The 21,650-nt window shown below is 36.1% G+C and overlaps 1 protein-coding gene across 1 annotated transcript; it reads right to left on the reverse strand.

Moving 5' to 3' along the window:
- Positions 1-13,878: 13,878 nt before the first annotated feature.
- Positions 13,879-21,038, reverse strand: NODGS (nodulin/glutamine synthase-like protein). Its single transcript, XM_078969383.1, has 18 exons — positions 20,681-21,038; positions 19,435-19,686; positions 19,241-19,310; positions 19,016-19,141; positions 18,643-18,748; positions 18,360-18,516; positions 18,171-18,266; positions 17,980-18,028; positions 17,420-17,706; positions 16,368-16,540; positions 16,159-16,279; positions 15,989-16,041; positions 15,779-15,908; positions 15,537-15,682; positions 15,236-15,424; positions 14,372-14,604; positions 14,143-14,285; positions 13,879-14,071 (listed from the first exon to the last, which is right to left on the reverse strand). The coding sequence occupies exons 1-18, from the start codon at positions 20,846-20,848 to the stop codon at positions 14,009-14,011; spliced, it is 2,562 nt and encodes an 853-aa protein (XP_078825509.1). The 5' UTR covers positions 20,849-21,038; the 3' UTR covers positions 13,879-14,008.
- Between the last annotated feature and the right edge of the window lie 612 nt (positions 21,039-21,650).

Genomic DNA, 21,650 nt, shown 5'->3' on the forward strand with positions numbered 1-21,650 from the left:
GAGGTTCATCATTTCCGTTAGATCTACTAGTACTACAGCCAATGGGTAAGGGTTATGATGAAGGAGTGCGGTAGATCTAGGGTTCGTTATGTGTTTTCCCTTGGGGATATATGTAGGTTAAATAAGATAGCATGAGAACACTTGGATCGAGTTATTAGCATGGTTCTTAATTGGTTGTAGCTCTTAAATTGGAACAAGAGTGCAACCGCCTATCTCATTCTCTGGTTGTGTGTGACCATGTTTTTGCCTAAATTTAGCATTGGTAGCTGCCTGTACCATGATAGAAATTGTGCGTGATAGAAGGGTATGACTCGTATTTGTGTTTGGTTAACATTGAGAGGGATGTTGATTGGATTCCTGAAAGTCAGTGGATTAATGGTTGGGTATCTTTATGTCCCTATGGTGTTGGTCGTTGTCACAACTAGCAATTTAGGGTTGAGAGTGTGAAGCTTGTACAAAACAATTCCTCTATGTAACCCTATTCCATCAAATTACTGAAATCCAAACTACAATGTTATATGAATTCATGTGTGCATACATTTAGGAATCAACTTGAAATAGCCTCTCGTAAGCCCAAGATTGATCTATAGCTAAAGAAAATCAATTTTGGGTCTTTGCCCAAGAGTTCTCGACCCAAACACCCCTAGGCCAAAAACTCCCTTCCTTGGGCCTAATTAGCCCGAAAACCCTTTTATTGGACCCAATTAAGCCCAAACACACTCCAAACTGAAAACCCATTAAGAATATAGGGTGTTTTCGGCCACCCTAAAACCGAAAGCCCCTCTATTATTGTCACACCCCGAAAACCGAAGGCGGAAACATTTCCGGGGTTGACTCCACGTAGAGTATCAAATCCAATGTACATAGTAAGTAAAGTAAATCAACCATTACATTACATATATGAAAGCTTTACATTTGTTTCAAAAGCATAAGTTATACAAGTGATACATAGTATATATGAACAATACAAAATGAGTCTTCTGAGAACCCATCTTCACACAAAAGGGATCTTCGGGTACCTGTCTAACTCGGACCTGAGAATACAAGCGGTTTGAAAATCAGCATAAAGCTGGTGAGTTCATAAGCGGTTAGTTTTTCTGAAAATGTATGAGTTCCTTTGGTTTCCTGAAAAATGGTTATCCAAGAAAATCCCATATTTTCTTATGTAAAGTTAGATTCCAAATCCAAAAGTAAAGTAAACGATGTCTAATTAAAACATGATTGTTCTTGTGAAATGTAGTTCAATTGTTTAACTTATTACACTTCTCAAATTTCGTACTACTGTTATTCAGGAAGAACCCCATGTTCTCCTGACTGTGTGTGTGTGAACTGTTACTAGTTTCTGACTATGTTCGGTGTCCTTCCCAGGAAATCCCCATGTTTCCCTAACTGTGTGTATACCTTTACCGGTTTTGGTTATGTTCAGTGTTCTCCCCAGGAAAACCCCATGTTTCCCTGACTGTGTGTGCATCTGCAATCCCTATATGTACATTAGCTTTACTACGTACATAAAGCTAGTAAATGAGTCTGAAACGTTAATAATCTAGATTGCGAGTCCTTAACCATACTTAGACTGGATATGACTCGGACCATGGTCAGTATCCTTTTTATGACTTTTGTCACCCTTGAACCATTCGGTTCGGCTGTAGCTAGCAGCCAGGTGTGGGATTGTCAGTCCCGTATAGATCTATACACTCAAGCCACGCTCTCCTACGAACGGAGATTCTGGTTACAGGGTTAGTCCCCCACTATCTCATGCCCTGGAAGTGTTACAAGGACGTGTCTCTAATCATTAAGATTACTCTTTACTTTTCGACTAGGAAAGTAGTATTTATGACTGACTATACTCTACGTACCTATCCTTTACACTCGAGCCTAGGTGTTTTATTAAGGACATTACACTCGAGCCTAGGTGTTATTTAATGATGGTTGTCCTTTTACACTCGATCCTAGGTGTATTATTAAGGACATTAAACTCGAACCTAGGTGTTATTTAATGATTATGGTCCTTTACACTCGATCCTAGGTGTATTATTAAGGACATTACAGTGATTTGTGTGTTATGATGGTATTTATCTATCACACTCGAGCCTAGGTGTATTGTTAAGGACATATAGATGTTTTATGTTTTCTAATGGAGTCTGTCTTTTACACTCGAACCTTAGTGTTTTATTACAGACATTACAATGGTTTATGTATTCTATCAGTTTAAATGTGAACAATCAAATGCAAAGTACACAATATAACAGTGTATAATAAGAATTGAAAATCGGGTTAAAAACAAACAACTCTGCAAGTTAAAACAGTTTGTTTAAAAGGTTTTCAATTCTTAAAGTGTACAATTATGAAGCCATTTAATTGAAATCATGTGATTAATTACAAAATATACTTGTACTTTTGCTTGTATTCCCCCCCTGAAAACATTGAAAAACCATTAAAAAAGGGTAGGGGTATGAACTCACCGGACACGGAAATGTGTCGATTTCGGATGCTAAACGTCGAATCGAGGCCTGATAGCACGCGAGGTTCCTATGTAAAATGAAATGGCATAATAATATATCTAATTAGATTTACAATCTCTAATTAGATATGAAGATACACTCCAACGAACGAAAACACCTCAAAACGGGTGTTTGGAGTGACCCGGGTGACATCTACGGACGGGAATTGAAGCGTGGGACTTGGGATTTGAGTTTACTCCCCAAGAGTAAACTTCCTAATTGAGTTTACGGCCTAAACACCCATTCCCCATGAGTTTACGGCCGTAAACTCATAGAGGGGTGGTTTATGGTGTTTAATGGCTCACAAATGGGTATGGACACTTGGAAATGCTTGGAATAATTTTAACTAAGGCTTGGATTGAATTAAAATCATCAAATGCAACACTTAAAGGAGTTTACGGCCTAGGCATGGGTTCTATGGCCGTAAACTTGCATATCTCATAGAATAAGTGTTGTTAAGGTCCCAAAATTAATCACATGTGATTCTAAAAATTCCAACAAGTCTAGAAATCAATTTTGGGCACCATTTGACATCCATTTAGGAGTTTACGGCCATGGGGCATGTTCTATGGCCGTAAACTCTCAAATGTGGGATTTTGATGTGTTTAAAGCCCTTAAACTATTTTTGGTTGGTTCTATGATTTATTCCAACGCTTTTGGTGGTGTTGGATGGCTTTCTAACACCTTAGAATTGAATTTATACCCCTTTATGAGGAGTTTACGGCCCAAGCACATGCCTTGGCCGTAAACTCATATAAACCTCTCAAAATTTGTGTTTGAAGTGTTCTAAGTCCAATTCTAATATTCTAAAAATCATATCTAAGTCTTGTTTGTGTTTTGGAAGGGTTAAATGGCTTAAAAACCCTCATAATATGTGTTTACGGCCATGGCACCTTCCAAGGCCGTAAACTCATATACAAAGCTTCAAATCTTGGTTTGAGGCATTCTAATTCCATTTCATAAAGTCCTCTAGCCATATACAAGGTCCAATTGAGATTTGGAAGGGTTTTGTTGCTCCAAAAACCCTCTTTATGTGAGTTTACGGCCTAGGACTGTTCTAGGGCTGTAAACTCATGTTAATGGTCCTATCCCATGGTTTGAACTCGAATTTGAGGGCTAAAGATGTTGCATAACAAATTAGGGAAGGTACCTTGGTGATTTGAAGCCTTAAACTTGAGATTTTGACCCTAAAATCTAGTTTGAGGAGAGAGGTTGGAGTGATAGTTGTAAAATGGAGCAAAAGCTTCAAAATGGAGACTTGAGTCACTTTAAATAGTGTCCAAGTTCGGGACATGGTAGAATTCTACCCGATATCGGCGTTAGACGGGGCTTTTGGTCGCACCCGGCCAATTTGTCGTAACCCGATATGGTTGGTTCTAAAAATGTTCCGATCATTAATATGAGACGTTAGAATGAGTTCTAAGGGTATTAAGACACTTACTAAGTCATAAAATAAAATTCACATTAACGACTTAATAAAAGGTTGGAAACGGAAACGAAATCGGAAACGGCGATTGGATGATCGGAACGAGTCGCGAAAAGGGTTACAATTAAGGATATGAATTTCGGGTTGTTACAATTATATTGATAAAATAAGTTTGGGCACAAGTAAAACAAACAAATAAGAAATCACAAAAAGGGTGCCACCTAAGTGCTTTAGACTCTATTAACCCACAAACAACTACACCTCACACGCTTTGATCCTTCAAACTTCCATGCATGGCATTCTAATATCCATCATGCATCAATAAAGGAATCCACCCTCCCCATTTAAGGGTGTTCGGCCACAAACACCCACACATACACACTAAACACATTTTCACTCATCTTACTCTCTAAAACACTATCACTTCCCTCTCCAATTTTTGTATACAACCTTCAAGAGTAATTTCTTCAAGAAACTCATAGGAACTTGGTAAGTATTCTCAAAAACCTCTAGTGTTTTTATACTTACTTAATCTAAAACTCTACCTTTACACACACAATTCTGTGTGTAGCTCTTTGGAACACTTGATTTTCGAGAAGCTCCTCAAGTTGTGCAAGGCTAGGCTCGTTTTTCGTGTTTTTCATGTTTTTCGGGGAGAGGGGGGAATACAAGTAAAGTTTTGTTTACCCATTGGATAATTCCATGCACCATCATGTTTATGAAAGGTTTTGTGCTTATAATGTTGAAAACCTCATGCTAAAACACCTTCAAATTGTGATTTGCAAGCCTGTTTTATGCTAGAATGAGTTTGTCCATTGGACATTTGCATGCATCATAGTTATATGTAGAAAAAGGAACAAATCTCTTGTGCAAAATGGTTGATGATATATATTACATGCACAAAAATCGGAACATTTGTATATAGAAGTCCAAATTGTTTTAGTCATTGGATATTTATAAGTTTTACTTTGCAAATATAAAAAATTGTATAAATGTAAAAATGTTATAATCATCATATGGTATACATAAAAATCAAACCAACTAAATTATGTCAAATTAGACACTTTAGTACATAAAAAGTTTCAACCGGAAAAGTATGGGATGTGCTAGAGCTACAAATCCTTGGAAAAGATTTACTAAAAATAAACTTTCTTAGTAAAATAGTCGTAATTATGTTGCCACTATTTTGATGGATTAAAACCCAAGATATTATGCTATTTTTACAAAATATATTACAACTAGACATGTTCATTAATTACTATTTTTATAAAGTGTTATAAATAGTTTAACCAAAATGGTATACAAAACAAATTTATGACAGAAACATTTGTGTGTCATAATCTGCCTATCATCAATCTCATAGAGCAGGGGAAATAAAATGCATGTCATAAAACCTGTAAAACGCGTGTCATAAACTGAAGGTTATGAAAACTACAAACCGCATGTCATAAAACACATGTCACGAATTTACACTAGTAAAGTGATTTCACTATTCAATAAAGGGAGTCGATATTTGCATAAATCCGTTAATGCTCTAGTGAGACACTATCTTCACCGTGCCTACCTACCGTACACTCTAATTCCTGTAATTATAACCAGAGTCTCCTGGAGGGAGAGCGAGATAGTTGTGTATAGATCTATACGGGGATTGACACCCCCACACCTAAGTTGTTCGCTACAGCTAGACGGGGCCAGTCTAGGGTGACAAATATCTTATCGAAACTGATGCCTGAAAACAGGCATAGCAGTCACATCAAGCATGGTTATAATGACTCACATAGGGAATAACACCACTATTTTGATTTACGGGGAAACTCACACTTCATTGGTTCTATATAATTTAAAACTACACACTCTGTACAGTACTCTGTTGTCACTATTATGGTCCTAGGGTTTAAGACTGCAGTTTCATACAATCAGAAAATATCGGATTTTCTGGGAACATACATTTACATGATTCAAGGAAACATGCATACATATTTTGATGCTTTTCAAACAAAACAAATACAAACCATTTTTACAGACAATATTGGATTTTCTGGGAGCATACAACACTTTTCAAACAAAACAAATACAAACCATTTTTCATACAAAAAAATGCTTATGAACTCACCAACATTCTATGTTGAAGCTTTTCAAAATGACTTGTATTCTCAAGAAAATAGTAAGCAGATACTTGAGCCATGGATTTTAGGATATTTTGTTGCATTATGGAATTTACAATTATGTTGCTATGAACAATTATAAATTATAAATTTATGAAGATTGTATTCTCAATGTATGTTATTTGGTTGATATGTTTCATTTATATTCAATTGTTATGATACTATACAATGACGTCATTAGCCCCCAGACGTTTCCGCCATCCTGGTTCGGGGGTGTGATAGTCGTGAATCTTCAGGTTGTTAATGGGATGACAGAAAGATCGGCATAATACCATGAGCTTATTGTTTAGTGGTTAGCACGTGTCACAATGTATCGTGAACCACTGGTTGTATAATTCATATGGGTGGGACCTGGTAGTCTTTTAATTGAGACTCTTAGGTCTCAAATTGTCAGTTTTCTTGTCATATTTGGGTATTAGTGCATTGTTGGAGTTGGAAGACTCAGTGAAAAGCTGGTGTTCATCATGTGGGTAACTAAAGGTTGTTCGGAGTAATAGTTATGCATCAGAAGTCTCTTACGGAGTGTTTGCATTATAAACCCCGTTTGCTTGCAGGTTGTTTATCAGGAGTTTGGTTACTAGTGTTGGATATCGGTTATGGAATCTTGATTCATGAAGTTCAATGTGAATGTCTCGAGAGATTTGTCAGGTGGAGGTACACCTGAGCTGATAAGGGATTCAGATGCAACATGCTAATTCTTGGATTGACCATCCTTATGCTCGTGGGATCAGTGGGTTAGTGATGACTTGTCAGGAAGTTAAGTGTGTATTTAAGGTTGTTTGGCGTAATCTCCAGATTGGGATTGGGTGAAATTCATGATCGGTATATTTTGAGTATTCATTATACATGGTTGAGTGGTGTTCTTAGTCAGGAACTATGGGTAGGTACGACAAATGAATGATCAGTAGTCTTAGGGAATAATTTCTACAGTTTAAATTAATGGTTTCTAGTTTTTGAGAAGTTTCTTGCTTTGAGTGGTTGTTGTTGTGATTTTAAGGAATTCCATTTGGGAAGAGTAATGTAGTTGTGTCAATTCTCAAGTATAGCATTTGGGTTTCTTTCATTGGCAGAAGGCAAAGTGTTAAGGTTCATTATGTATGAAGGATAAGTGATTTCTACTAAGATGGGGTAGATGGCAGGGTTGGGAGGCGGTCATTAGTATGGGATGAATATTCAGTCTTAAATAAAATTCAGGAAGTTTGGGCAGGATCCACTAGGGTGGCAGAGGAAGTAGTAATGAATGATTTCAATGACAAAATATAATTTAAGTGGGGGAGAGTTGTAACATTCTATTTTAGGATGTTGCTTAATTCAGGGTTCATGGACCATAATTTGACCATGTAAGGCCTTAGGTTTCATGGCAATGGAATTTAGACTCTTTTGGATATTGATGACGTTGGATAAGTAATTTAAACATTGGGTTGTTCGTTGGAAGATAAGGGGTAAAGTGGGAAAGGTAATGTTTCGGGCTTCTTGCATGAATTAAGGATTTTAGTTCGAGATGTTTTTGGGCATAAGTAACTATATAAAGTTGTGGATCTCGTCGATACCTTTCTATGGATATAAAGATCGCCGAAAACGGAGTTGGAACGATGAAGTTATGGTTGTTTGAAGTTAAGATGGAAAAGGAAGTTTGGCAGTATGTTGGGCGTACACTAGGTAGTAGGTTGTGAGTACTAGGCTGAAGGAATACGCTTTTAGGGTGTTATGTTGGGCGTACCGCTGCAGTGTTAAAACCTTAATTTAATAGTTTTGAGCCCTATTTAAGGTCTCTAACCCCTTGGGGGTCCTTCCTATCATGAGCCTCCACCCTCTTGAGCCTCTAAAAACCCTAGCCTCCTTTCACTTATTTTGAGCCATGGCATCATTTATGAGCTTATTTCTCCATTAGAATGCAGGATTGTAACATCCCGGAATATCAAGAGTAGAGTTGAAGGGCTAAAAGTGTAAGTTTTGTAGGGCAACTCGGCAAGTCCATGGATGGACTCGGCGAGTAGGGTCGCGACTTTGGTCGCGTGTCAAGTGGCCTACTCGGCGAGTCCAAAGATGGACTCGGCGAGTAGGTGTTGAGTGGAGAAAACCCTAATTCTCGGGGTTGAGCTCTATATAAAGAACATTATGTTTCCTCCCCAGCCTCTTTGATTCCCCTTGAGCCCCAGAAACCCTAATTTCGTGGAGGAACACCATTGTTGGGAAATTGGAGCTTGGAGAAGTGCTAGTTGAAGAAATCTTGAAGGAGATAAGGCTTGGATCAAAGGGTTTTTCTTGGATTCGAGTTTCATTGCTGTGGGGGCATTCTTTGAAGGTAATATCTCGTTCTTGAGCTGCTATTGTCTAGATTTTTCACTTTTGGGGGTGTTGAGATCACATCTATTGGTGTTTTGGAGTCTAGAGGTTAGATATGAGGTTGCTACCTCAGATCTGGAATAGAGAAGGGTTGGAATGCCTGAAAGTCCCTGTGATTGAGTATGTAGTGAAGCTATCTTGTCACAAACCTTAGCCCTAATGTGTATTATGCCTAGATCTTCATGGATTCACGTAAAGTTTGCCACTTTACGTGATGGATGGGTTGTAGGAGGCTAGATCTATGTTTTGGATCAATTGCATGGCCTGGGATGCTTCTGTATAGATTCAGACCGGTGGTACTCGGCGAGTCACAAGGGTGGACTCGACGAGTTGCTTGAAGATGAGCTGGAACTCGACGAGTTGGATGAACAACTCGGCGAGTAGGTTGAAGATAGCCTTAGACTCGGCGAGTCTGTTCTTGGACTCGGCGAGTCTTGTCGAAGAGTCCCAATATTTTCTGGTGAGTCGAGAATCGGTGAGTCAAGGGATGACTCGGTGAGTTGGGTGCGAGTGGACTCAGAGTGGTTGGACTCGGCGAGTCAGGTCGCGGATTGAGGGAAGTTCTAAGCTTGGGGACTCGGTGAGTCATCGGGTTGACTCGGCGAGTAGAGTCTGTCAGGGGTTGACTTTGACCTTGTCCAAGAGTTGACCAGTTGTCTTCCAGGGGTATTTTGGTAAATAAGGGTATATATTGAGTTGAGTGTTTTGGTGTTCAGTGGAAGAGTTCGTGTCGGAGTTCGGAGCAGAGGGATCTTATCCTTTCAGCCGGCAGTTTCGAGGTGAGTTATCCTCACTATATCAATAGGGTCTAAGGCACCAAGGCCGGCCCTTTTATCGGATTGAGATCCGGGTATCTATTGTTATGCTATTGTTTTGATATGTTTGCATCCTGGTAGTTAGGATGGTACTCGTTAGAGACCTGGTTAAGGTCAATATCCTGGTAGTTAGGATGATGCTATGCTAGTGACCGGTTAGGTCGGTATCCTGTTAGAGTGTTTATGTGCACATAGTTGTTTGGACTGGAGTTGGGTTGAGGCGGGTCCTGCTTTGTGTTGTAGGCCAAGATACCCAGGGCGTACCAATTATTCCGAAGGCCCAGCGAGCGGTCCGGATAGGCTGTAGGCCCCACGAGGGCGGACCAGACGTGCCGAGGCTCGGAGAGTGAACCAAGCCGACTGAAGGCCCGATGCGGGCGGACCAGTCATACTGTAGACTCAGAGAGTGGACCAGGTGAGTTGAAGGCCCAATACGGGCGGACCAACCATACTGCAGACTCGAGGGACATGATTGGACCCGGAGGGTGGACCAGGTGGACTGAAGGCCCTGCAAGGCGGACCAGTCCCACAGTAGACCCGATCTGCATGGTTGTTCTGTGTTTCGTTATGAGATAGAGTGATATGTGTATGGTATACGTGGTTGGTATTTTGGGGGTATCTCACTAAGCTTTCGGGCTTACATTTGTGGTTTAATGTTTTTTAGGTTCTTTAGGAGACTGTGGCAAGGCGAAGGCGTGATCGTACCGTTCCTCATGATTTTGTAGTAATGTGATTCTGGGAATACACTAAATGATTTGCATTGAAAACCTTTTTGTAATAATTTAATGAAATCGGGTTGTTTTTGAAAAATTTAAATTTGTTGGATTTTTTTCGGTTGTTACAAGGATCTTAAAGAAAAAGGTGGTATCAAAGTGTATGGAAGAAGGATTCAAGCATAGATCCAGCAAGATTACATCATTTTTGGACCTTTGTGAGTAAAAAGCTTCAAACTTGCTCATTAGTTTTATATATAGATCCTGTTAATTTCATATTAGTCACTTTTTGGTCACTTTGGTGCATAAAGTTTAGATCTTGAAAGTTTGTGACTTTGTTATGGATAAAGTTGGAAACTTTATCTATCTAAACATCATATTGATTCAGATGTGAAGGTTGGAGACTTGGACTTAATGGATTAAGTTAAGAAAGATGTATTTTTGGTCCCTTTGAGACTTAAAGACTAAATCTTAGTTATTTAGACCATCCTAGTGGATAAAGTTAAAGTTGGACACTTTATCCATTATGGAACTCTTAGGAACCATAAAAATGGGATATTGGTCCTTGTATCCCCTCCATGCAAGAGTTATGATGTCTTAATGGATTATTAAGTTGGGATTTTAGCTTTTGGGCCTTTTCTAGCCATGGAAAGTCATAAAGGTGGAAACTTTATGACTTAGAATGATGTTTTGGGTCTAGATCTGAATCTGGATGAAAGGTTTTTAAGGAATAGGCACTTAATGAAAAGATGTGGACCCATGCAGAGTACGCTAGGGTGTACCAAGTGGTATGTTGTGTGTATTGGGTTAGAACCTCATGGTTTGGGTGAGTCTCGACTACGCCCAGCATAGTGACTGAGTGCGCAGGGCGTACTCATTCAATTTGACTTTTTTACTTAACTTTGACCAGGATTTTGACCAAGTTTGACTTAGGGGTATTTTGGGTATTTTGAGCAGTATTTTGAGACGAGGTTATTGTTTGTTGTATAGGTGACCGGTTGAGTTAGTAGTTGGAGTTGTGATGTGTTCAACTATCTTTTCAAACTGTAACGTGACCTTCCTCACTATACTTTTGTGGGTCGAACGCACCAAGGTCGGCCCACTGGATTTTGTATCCTCGTATATTTGATTGTTGCTATACTGACTATACATAAAAAGTGAGTTTTTGATAAACTACTTTTTAGCCTTAGTAATCTAAATGAAAGTCGTAGTATTCGTTAAACCAAGAAATTCGATAAAAAGAACGCCAAAATCCGACTTCGTATGAGGAAGTTATGATTTTTCGAAGTTTCAGCTTAGCAGTAGACAGCTAAAAACTCGAATTTTAGATCGAGCGATATTTTACCGATACATCCTAAACAAGAATCGAAGGTCTCGTCATATGTAGTACAACGGTAAAAAGTCTGACGAAAACGGATGTCGGATGAAGAAGTTATGAATTTTTAACGGAATTTCCTGTCTCGGTCTGTTAAAAATAATAATATTAAAATTAAAATCAAAATTAGCCGACGAAGTCTAAACAAAAGTTGTAGAGAGTAATTTTAGCTACGCGTGCATATAAAGAACGTCAAAAACGGAGCTCGTATGCTAAAGTTATGGATTTTAGAAGTTCGTGGCCCAAAAACCGAGAAAACTCACATGAACAGTATCGGCCACGTCACCTTCGCACGAAGCAGCTGCGTCACCGGAGACGTGGCCCGGACCGAACTACCTCGCTGCCTGCTTCCGGAGTCCGATGCGTGTCGTGCTTTGATTTGTCCAAAATGCAAGCCAATAAAATTCTGACGCGCCTCGCCCTCGTGTCCGAGTCTCGCACCTCCATGCCTCCTCGCGTCCGAGTCTTCGCGCCTACCTCGTCACTCCTCGCGTCCGAACCTCGCAAAGGCGACGTGGCCCTCGCTGTTGATGACACCGAGCTATTTCGCTGCCTGCTTCCTTGCTAGCCGACTTTTGCCTCGGCCCTATATAAGGGAGGCTGCGAACTTTGCCGACTAACTTTGAAAATTTGACACTTTTAGCCCCTCTTTCCATATTTTCTTCATATTAACTTTCCCGAAGCCCCGAAATCAATTTTAGCACCCGAAACACGTCCCGAGACCCCCGAGAATCCCGGAAATTTTATCTTTTCGGTTTTGAAGCCCTACCTTCGCAGAGCCCGGTTTTCAAACAAACTCCCGGTTTTCAATATAGAAAGGCATATTTAAAGCTGAAGTGTTGTCCAAATTACTATTTTAACCCCCGGTTAACTTAAGGTGAGTTCAATATATAGGAACAATTGTATGTTATGTGTTATATGTGCTATGTGCTTTTCAATATTATCATTCTGAGTTATTTTCTCGTGTTATTCGCTATGTTAATAGCAATTGTAATACCTTTGACCATGTGATCAGTGAAAGGACTTAGATTCACAATGGTACTGGTACGTAGCCTCTGGCCATGTAGAGCATGTCTCCGTAAGAGAATGACTTCTATTCTATGGCATTGGCAAATGGTTAGACAGGACTATAAGCCTGAAATCTAACAAGATGTTAATCAGAAATTGCATGTCATCTATGACGTTTGGGCCAAAGCTTTATTGATGTATATCAAGAATTGAAAAGAATATCTTTGAATAATGTCTTTGATTGATATGAACGCTTGTCACATAATCTCACATACTTCTTGTTGTTCCTCTTTGCTTTTGTCACATTGAAGTATATATATGGCATAACATTATATTGTATCTATCTTTGAACTCACTAAGCGTCACCGCTTACCCTATCAATGTTTAACAATTGCAGGTGATAAATAAATAGTATGTTTACATACTATTGAAAGATGTAGAATAGTTTGTAATAGTACTTTTGTACTACTTTTTATGTTTGTATAAATTACAATATCCTGGGTGGTTATGTAATATATATAACACTTTGTAATAGAAGGTTTGTATCCAATAGTTTGTAAATCCTTTATATCAATGTAAAATATTGTTTTTATGAATATGCAAATAGCATGATTTGGAGTAATGATAATGTGAAATATAAAAGTTTGGGTCTTTCAAAAATACGAAAGTTGAAGTCTTTCAATTACTCACACATAACCCACGGATAGAGTTGTGTGTGAATGTGTGTTTTGTTGTAGTGTTATCTGCGTAGGAGAAAGTTTGTAATAAGTTAATTTATCCTTACTTATTTGAAACTCTTTATATAAGATTGCTAATTACCTTTTTACCCTTTATTATAACCTAAGAAACCCTATATAAAATATTTTTACGGCTTAATCATTCACCATGCAAAAAAATTTAACCATCTTCTCAAAGAAAAAGTCTACCGTTTATCTCTCACATTCTAAACCGCTAGATTTTATTTTTATTGTTCTTCTATCTTATCTTCCTTTCTCTTGGAGTTTATTTTCTTTAATTTATATAGGTTATGTTTTTACCAAAGCATTTTTACAAAATGAAAATTATATCTTGGTAATTGAAATATTGTATGTGTTCAATCTATATGGCTATTGGAACATTATAGACTACTCTGAAAATATAATATATTTATCATGGGCCGTTAATATATGGCTAGCATTATTTTATAATAATTTATTTATAAAAGAATCTTATAAACATAATCAAAGTTGCAGAAAAATATAATTTAATGTTGTTGATATTAATTTTCTATCAAAAATAGTATTATAAATGAAAATTGATAAACTATATTAAAAAAAATCAACTTTATCAACTTTTTTTCTGGACATTTTATATATATAAAAAAAATTTACAAAACCACCACCAAAAAAAACAAAACAAAACAAAACAGGTTATCAACTTATTTTTTTATAGGATAAAGCTAATGAACGCTTTTATATAAAAATAAAGGCAAAGATATTATTATAGTAGAAAACTTACCCAATTATAGGCAGAACTAGTGCTCAGAACCATTAATGAAATCATTTAATTGGTTCAAAAACATTTAAACATTAAATTAGTAGAACCCATCCAACGTTATGAGATACTAAACATCCATCCATTATAATATTACTATAGTAGAATCAAACCTTATAGTAGTAGTTAGTAGTAGTGTATGAGTTTCTTGTATGCATCTTTATTTTGAGAGTAATGTTTAATTTCCGCCTGTAAAATAAGCTACCTCCGTTATTTGCTGAAAATTGCTAGAAATAATAAATATAAAATATCACAAGTACCTTGCGAACCCCTTTTATAGCAACAAGTAGTTTCTCTCCTAATAAAGCTTCTAAAACAGCATCTTTCTCAAGAGCTTCTACTGATTCCTTAAGGGAGACTGGTAATCTTTGAAGTTTGTCACGTAGCATATCCGGATTATCATCTGTTTGGATTCAGACATCAATATAAATTTAACTTAATTATTATAATAATAATAATAATATGGAAGAACATTAGAAGAGTGTTTACCAATAGGATCAGGGAGAGAGAGATGTGTGCGAAGACCATGGATTCCAGAAGCAAGAACAGCAGCAAGGGCAAGATAGGGATTTGCACATCCATCCAATGCTTTGATTTCAAAGTTGCTCACAATGCCATCTGGAACGCCAGGTGGACATGCGGTTCTGAGAGGAGCCTCTCGGTTCTCTTTACCCCAGCACAGGTAGGCCCCACTCCACATATTGGGTTGTATACGGTCGTAACTACAGTTACGTACAATTATAAATATGATAGTTTGAAATTCGGATCAGAGGCTTCTGGTTCTTATTTCTTTTAATTCAAGAAAATAGTAGAATTGATCTGTTTGCTACAATTCAACTTCTACATGCGTTGTACTTTTGAAAAATCAACCCACTTCTAGTAGTGTTTTATCAAAATTCAACGACAATTACAATTTACAAAGTATAGTAATAAGAAAAAGAGTAAATTACACGAATGGTCCCTATGGTTTACGGTAATTTGCACGTTTGGTCCCTAACTTATTTTTTTAACTCGAAAAGTCCATGTTGTTTGTTTTTGTCACGCGCTTGGTCCCTGTCTTACCTAAAAAGACCATTTTGCCCTTGATTTTTTAATTTATTTAAATAAATACACCCCCGACCCCACCCCCTCACCTTACCTTACCTACCCCACCATTTTCCCTATTTAAATAATAGTTCTTTTAGGTAAAGACAGGGATCAAACGCGTAACAAAAACAAACAGCAGGAATAAAAAAAAAATAGAATGCTATAACAACTAACAAAAACAAATCAATGAAAGTTTGTTGCCCTAATGTTCTTACACACTCTTCATATTACCAACAATAGTAAAAAAAAATTATTATTATTTATTACCTGTTTGGGATGGGTGCTGTAAAAGCTAGAAGTGAAGGGAGATGATGTAGAACACCAGCCATAAACTCTTGTCCAATTTTAGACATTCCATGTTTTGAGGATCCATCAGATGCAGCAAATACATTATGTCCATTTTCAGACAAACTAATATGCACATGTGAACCAGACCCAATGTCATCTAAATTGTACCTAAATTCACCACAATTTAATAAACCATAATATGTCAAGTCATGTCATTTGTAACAAACATGGCCTTATATTTTTCATCATTTAAAAAAAAAAAAAAAAAAAAGATACATACTTTGGCATAAAAGTAGCAAGCAACCCATGCTTCCTTGCAACAGCTCTAACAACTTCACGTGCATAAATCAAATTATCTGCAGCATTTGTACAAGTTGTGTAACGTAATGCAATTTCAAATTGACCGTTTCCAGCCTCTGGATGTAGCTACATACATTATCAAAAAAAAAAAAATCAGAATCAGATTAGTAAATCTCAAAGGTCTCAAATAGATGCCTACATTATGAAAGTTGAGTTGTTTACCTGTTCTACATTAATATTTAATGAGTCTAGTGAATTAACAATTTCATGTAAAATAGGTGAAGCAGCATCATATGCAGATGTTGAACAGTAATGTGACATGTCAAACGGAACCCATTCTTCTTCGCCATTCCTGTGTAGTTTGTGTAGAGAATTTATAAAAATTATTATATGATAAAATGTAGAAGAAAACTGCGTATGCATAATAAATACCTAACACGACTCTTTAATAGATAGAATTCGTTTTCAAATCCAGCATTCATTACCTGAATAATAAAAGGCATTCAAATGGTAAGTAAGTACTTCATCAGGATCCCATTTCAATGTAGTAGACATAAATGCAACAAACTTTTAAGTTGAGTGAATAATTTATCTGATTATACCAAGTTAAATTCTTGTTTGAGGAGTTTTGAAACTCTTCTTAGTGTTTCTCTTGGGCAATACTCCCACACATGGCCAGGTTTTAAGTGCATATCAGCCAAAACCATCTCTTCCTGCATCAGCCTGTAGTGAATAGTATCAGGAATTACTGTTTGTTTCACATTATTAAACGTAAAAAAAAAAAAAAAAATTAAAAATGATACGATTTTACCATGGGATTTTACGTCTAGTTGACAAATCAGGCATGAGTCTGATTTCACCGGTTCCTGTGAGATTGGTGTCTTCAGCTGGACCATCCATTGATGAACTCATGGCCATAGAGGCACATGTTAGACCTAATCCATTCTCCTTCACAAAATTATCAAATCGAATTCGTGGAACAACCTGAGAGTATACAAATTACAAATTACAAAGTACAAAGTCAAAGGCTTTTGGTGTTCTTTTCTTTTTTTGACTTAAGGGGCACAGGACTTATTCCATTAAGTTATTATATACAGGTGGTCCTTTTTCAGGGAAAGCAGGCTGTTATTTTTTCCAATATTTGTAAAAACAACATCATTATCTAGGCAGCACTTAATGGACTAATCTCATCGTATTCTTATACAATTATGTCTTTCAGTTTACAGTAAAGATAACAGCTGCAATGTAGATTTCTATAATCAAAAACTGCAAAATGTAATGTCAAAAGGAAAAAAAAAAATCGAAATTTTAGGAAGTTGTAAATAAGGAAACATAACAACAGGAATATAATGTTAGCTTTATATTCAGAGAATCTCGAGTTGTTCAGCAGTTTTGGCATTTAAAATTTGTGTAGAAATGTAATCTGAGAGTACATCAAGCAATAACTAGCAAAAACATTCAGCTATTTGTTGTATTTTCATAGAACAACTTCAGAAAGAGCAGATTGTAGGAAGTAGCAATGTACATTACTCCTTTTCAATATAGGCAATATACTTTAGTTTTACCCATACTACCTATGTATTATTATTTTCTTTACACATAATAGCAATGTACTTATAATTATTATCCATAATAGCAATGTAGTTACAGTTATTTGCCAATAATAGCAATATCAAACAAATAAAGTACAATGCCTGTATCAGTAGAAAATAAGTACATATTATTATTATAGGTAAAACAGAAAGTATATTTTGCTATTATCACTAAAAAGAAATGTAAGTACATACATTTTGGAAACAATGTAACAATAAATGTCTCAAGATGGTGAAAAAAGTGAGTGTAGGAAAAAATTAAATCACTTACACGACATCGGTGTTGTCCGGAAGCATCTATCCATAAAACACGAACAAGCACAATTTCTTGTTGTGTAGAGCTAAGCTCCTGTTTCTCATGATTATTGGACATTTTTAAGGTTTCAGAAACATGTCTAGGAACCCTAGATGTGGCATCACTATCAATCTTGTACAACTTTTTTGAATTTTCAGAAAAGATATCAGTAACAGCTTCAAGAGCTTCAGGAATCGAGAGATCACCCTCATCGCATGCATCGCGTAGAACAGAGAAAACAACTTCTCGTGCCCTCTTTGCACCTGTCATCCCAACATCTCTTTTAAATTCCTGTTGTTATATTAGCAAAATCCGGCGGAATTGGAATTCAAGATTCCATTCCATAGCGTTTTTGGTTGCCAGATGGACATAATTCAATTGTCTTCAAACTACATGTTTGATGGATTTCACTATTCCTATGGGAGGGTGGGAGGTATTCAGTTCCGTTTTTTTATTTATATTAGAAGACCAAAATACCCTCATTATATATGTACTGAAATAAATAAATAGTCGATTATAGTTCAGGTTTCACAAACCTAAGTAAAACGTTTCAGGAAATGCACATCCATCGGTGCTGAACATCACCTGCATATACCATTTTGGTCCAACATAAAAAAAAAAATGAATTTAATCAAATGACACATATTAAAAGACAGACTTAAAACAAACACAAGAAATAGAAATGGAAATGGAAATATTTTAAATGTAAGAAAAAGCTCATTATCACCTTTTTTATTGGCGCTAACTCTAAAAGTTCTTTCACTGTTGATATCATGCCATGGACACTAAGCTTTGGAATTGCCAAACCAAAATCAAGGTAAACCTGAAATCGATTATACCACTTCTTTTATAAACTCATATCTTGATATCAGAATTAGGATCTCACTTATTTATCCTTTCATTTTATAATTTTGACCTGATGATATATGGATGCCAAATGCGATGCTTCTCTTGAAAACGGGTAGGATGCATGTAACAGCACTATTCGCGAGTCCAAAAATCTATCATCTTCTAGAAGATTCCGGAGATGAAGGGGATTAGCCTGCCTCAAATCCAAATCTTTGTCTCCAAAGCTACCAAAAAAAAAAATCAATACATTTTATTCAGTCAAGAAAAACTAATATCACAATAAATATTTTCTCCAAGACTGTTTTTATATTTTCTAAAGTGAAAATTGTTTAAGCAATTCAGTGTTTTACCCTGTGTGTATCTGAATAGGCCAGTCAAAACTCAAAGCCACCTCCAAACTACGCACAAATATATAATCAATAAAATTTTTGTTTGTGATGCGAACAGGATTTCCATCTGGAAACACAAATTCATTGTCAAATAACACTTTCAATTGGTAGTACAATACTGAGTGTCATGTTGTCCTGACTCTGACTCTGACCGATGTCAATGGGACAAAATTTGCAACTTTTTGTCCCACGGAAAAATGGTGGGACAGAGACTTTCCCTCTAAGTCTCTTGTTTGTGTAAAAGACGTAAATGCCCTCATCCTTAGCAAAAATAGTCCAAGAAAGCTTAGGCTATCTTGTTCATGTATAGCAAACGAGACCTAATTAAACTCACCAAGCAAAACTTCAGCAAGAGCATCCTCAAACTCTTTTGTGGTGACATTTGGATTAATTTCAAGACCACTTCGATATGCAGCTATACTTTTTAGACCAAAAACTTTCACCACATCTTTGGCACCAAATGTTAACAACACAATGATAAGGAACTAACAGACCTTTATCTTTATATCATACCAAAATAAACCTAAAACTCTAGTTTTGTAAAAAAAAAAAAAAGGATATGATTTTAATCTTGATAAGAAAATATCGGTAAACGCATTTACTGTCCAACTCTTCCCATTTCTGATTCCCTGAAGAAAAAAAATTACTATATAATATGAAAGGAAGCATTGTCGTTTAGTAAAAAACACAAATCAATGAAACTTTTCTTGCATTTAACCCTTAAAAGACTAAAGAAACTAAAAAAAAACTCACTTCATCAAGGATTTGTTCAGCTAGATGCTCAATCCTCAGTATTCTACCAACAAATGGTACAATATTTTTATGTTGTTCAATGTGTAGCATCTTTTCTAACTCAAATCCATCATCTATTAGTACACTAGAGATTCCTGCAGCTTTGAAGCACGTTTTGCTGATTGTTTCAATTCCATTGGAATTTCTATATTCTTGGATTCCTTCAATAGATAACTCAGAGCCATATAATTCAGCAATATCCCTCAGGCTTCTCTGTCAGATTCAACATAAACCCATGATTGAAGTTATACGTAGCAACAATTTAAGGCTTATAATAAGATACTTTTTGAACAGTATATATCCAAACAAACTTATGGAAAAAAATACAATGAAGCAAACTCTATTTGAATGTTCTCCATTCATGAACTTCTCATTTTACAGTCTAATTTCGTATCCGCATTTGATGTTTCAATTAAAATTTATATAGGCCTTTCAAGTTGTATTATTCCCCCACCTCATTATAGTTATTATGCTGCTTCCATGTCATGAAATTTGAAATTTATATAGGTGTTGTTTTTTACGTAATTTTAGTATCTAAAGTTAAAGAAAGGAGACTTTCCATAAAGTCCTGACATTTTAATCTTAACCTTATTTGTTTTTACCTTTTCAATTCACCAAATGTGCCCTGGTTTTCTCAGATATTTTTATGAACATGACAACACTTTATTGAGAGTGCATTGTCAATAAATAAAAAATTGGGCCTAAAGTTAATATATGATTGATTATCCACCAAATATTAATAATACCAGCCCAAAAAATTAAAGGAATGTTTATGTTTTGGACCCAAATGAGTGTATTTATTATTTAGTTTTTGTCAAATAACGAAGAATGCATAATTGTAATTCCTGAACTTATTTCATAGAAATAAATGGCATCTAAAACGAACATTTATTACAGTTTCTAACGATTTTAATTTTGGAAGGTATTTAAAACTTTGAATATTTCCTTTTCTTGTCAAACTTCAAAGAAAACTTACCTATCTGCGTTATCTATCGATTTACCGAATCAAAGTGCAAACATTGCAACTTTGAAGAAACACAGAAATGAGATTTTTGAAACTGAAAATTTAAAACTAATCTAAAGAAAGAGAATATTCCAGAATAGGGGAACATCCAAAATTGACTCGATTTAGTTAACAAATCGAAATAAACGGATCATGTTCAAATTTAGCAACTAAAGAAATGTGTAGAAAGAAAGAGGTGCTGACCTTGAAGTTAAGTGTAGAAGGAACAAAGGATAAAGCCTTGCCGGAAGCTTCAGAGAAACAACTGAGGAACGGTATTGTAGAATCAAGTGGTACGATATTGTGAGCGTGGGCGTCAACGAGCTCCGCCGTCTCAACCGCTAGCCTCAGCTCTGCATATTTTTCATCCATCTCTCTACAAGTTGAAGGTTATCGGTTTCTCTGAGACTTGTATATATGTCAGGATAGAAAAATGTTACGGAGTCAACATTGCCAGAAGTTATGGATCATGTTTCGCTCATGTGTCTTGGACTCTTGGGAGTTGGGAGATATCAGTCACATTCGCTCCCTAACAAGTCTCCATCTGTCTGTATAAAAACTACAAATTATCACGACGATATTTTAACAAGGGATATGTTGTAGGATATATTTTGGGGTTGAATAAGAAATGGACCAAAAAAAAAAAAAAAATTCAGGTATAGACATTTTGTGGAGGTGAGCTTCGCGGCTATTCGTTTGATAGTTGTTAACTGGGTTAGAGTTGACCGGGTAATAAACTGATTGGGTTATAAGTTCTGATTGAGTTTGATTTTGCATCTGATTGAGTTAACTTCTATGAAAACTTATTGTTTGATTTTGCATCTGACTGACCGAGTAAATGATTATATTACTATCAAACAATATTTTTTATAATAATGCATTTATGCAATAATCTCAAACCACAATATATTATTAATTAACTCTATTTATACAATAATCTAAAAAACATGAAGATTAAAAGAAAAAAAAATCAACATATCTTTTGATTGTCTTCGCCTTCTTCTTACCGATTGTAAAAAAAAAAAAAAAAAAAAAAGACAAAAAAAACTTATGTTTGCATTCATATGTACTAGGTTTGAACCATTATCATAGGTGGTTGCTATTTATCAAGATTGTTGTAACAATCATATAAATAAAATATGAAATACAATGATCCTGGTTACAATTTATAAAA

This window comes from Lactuca saligna, chromosome 8 (assembly GCF_052625555.1).
Source record: "Lactuca saligna cultivar CGN05327 chromosome 8, ASM5262555v1, whole genome shotgun sequence".
NCBI lineage: Eukaryota > Viridiplantae > Streptophyta > Magnoliopsida > Asterales > Asteraceae > Lactuca > Lactuca saligna.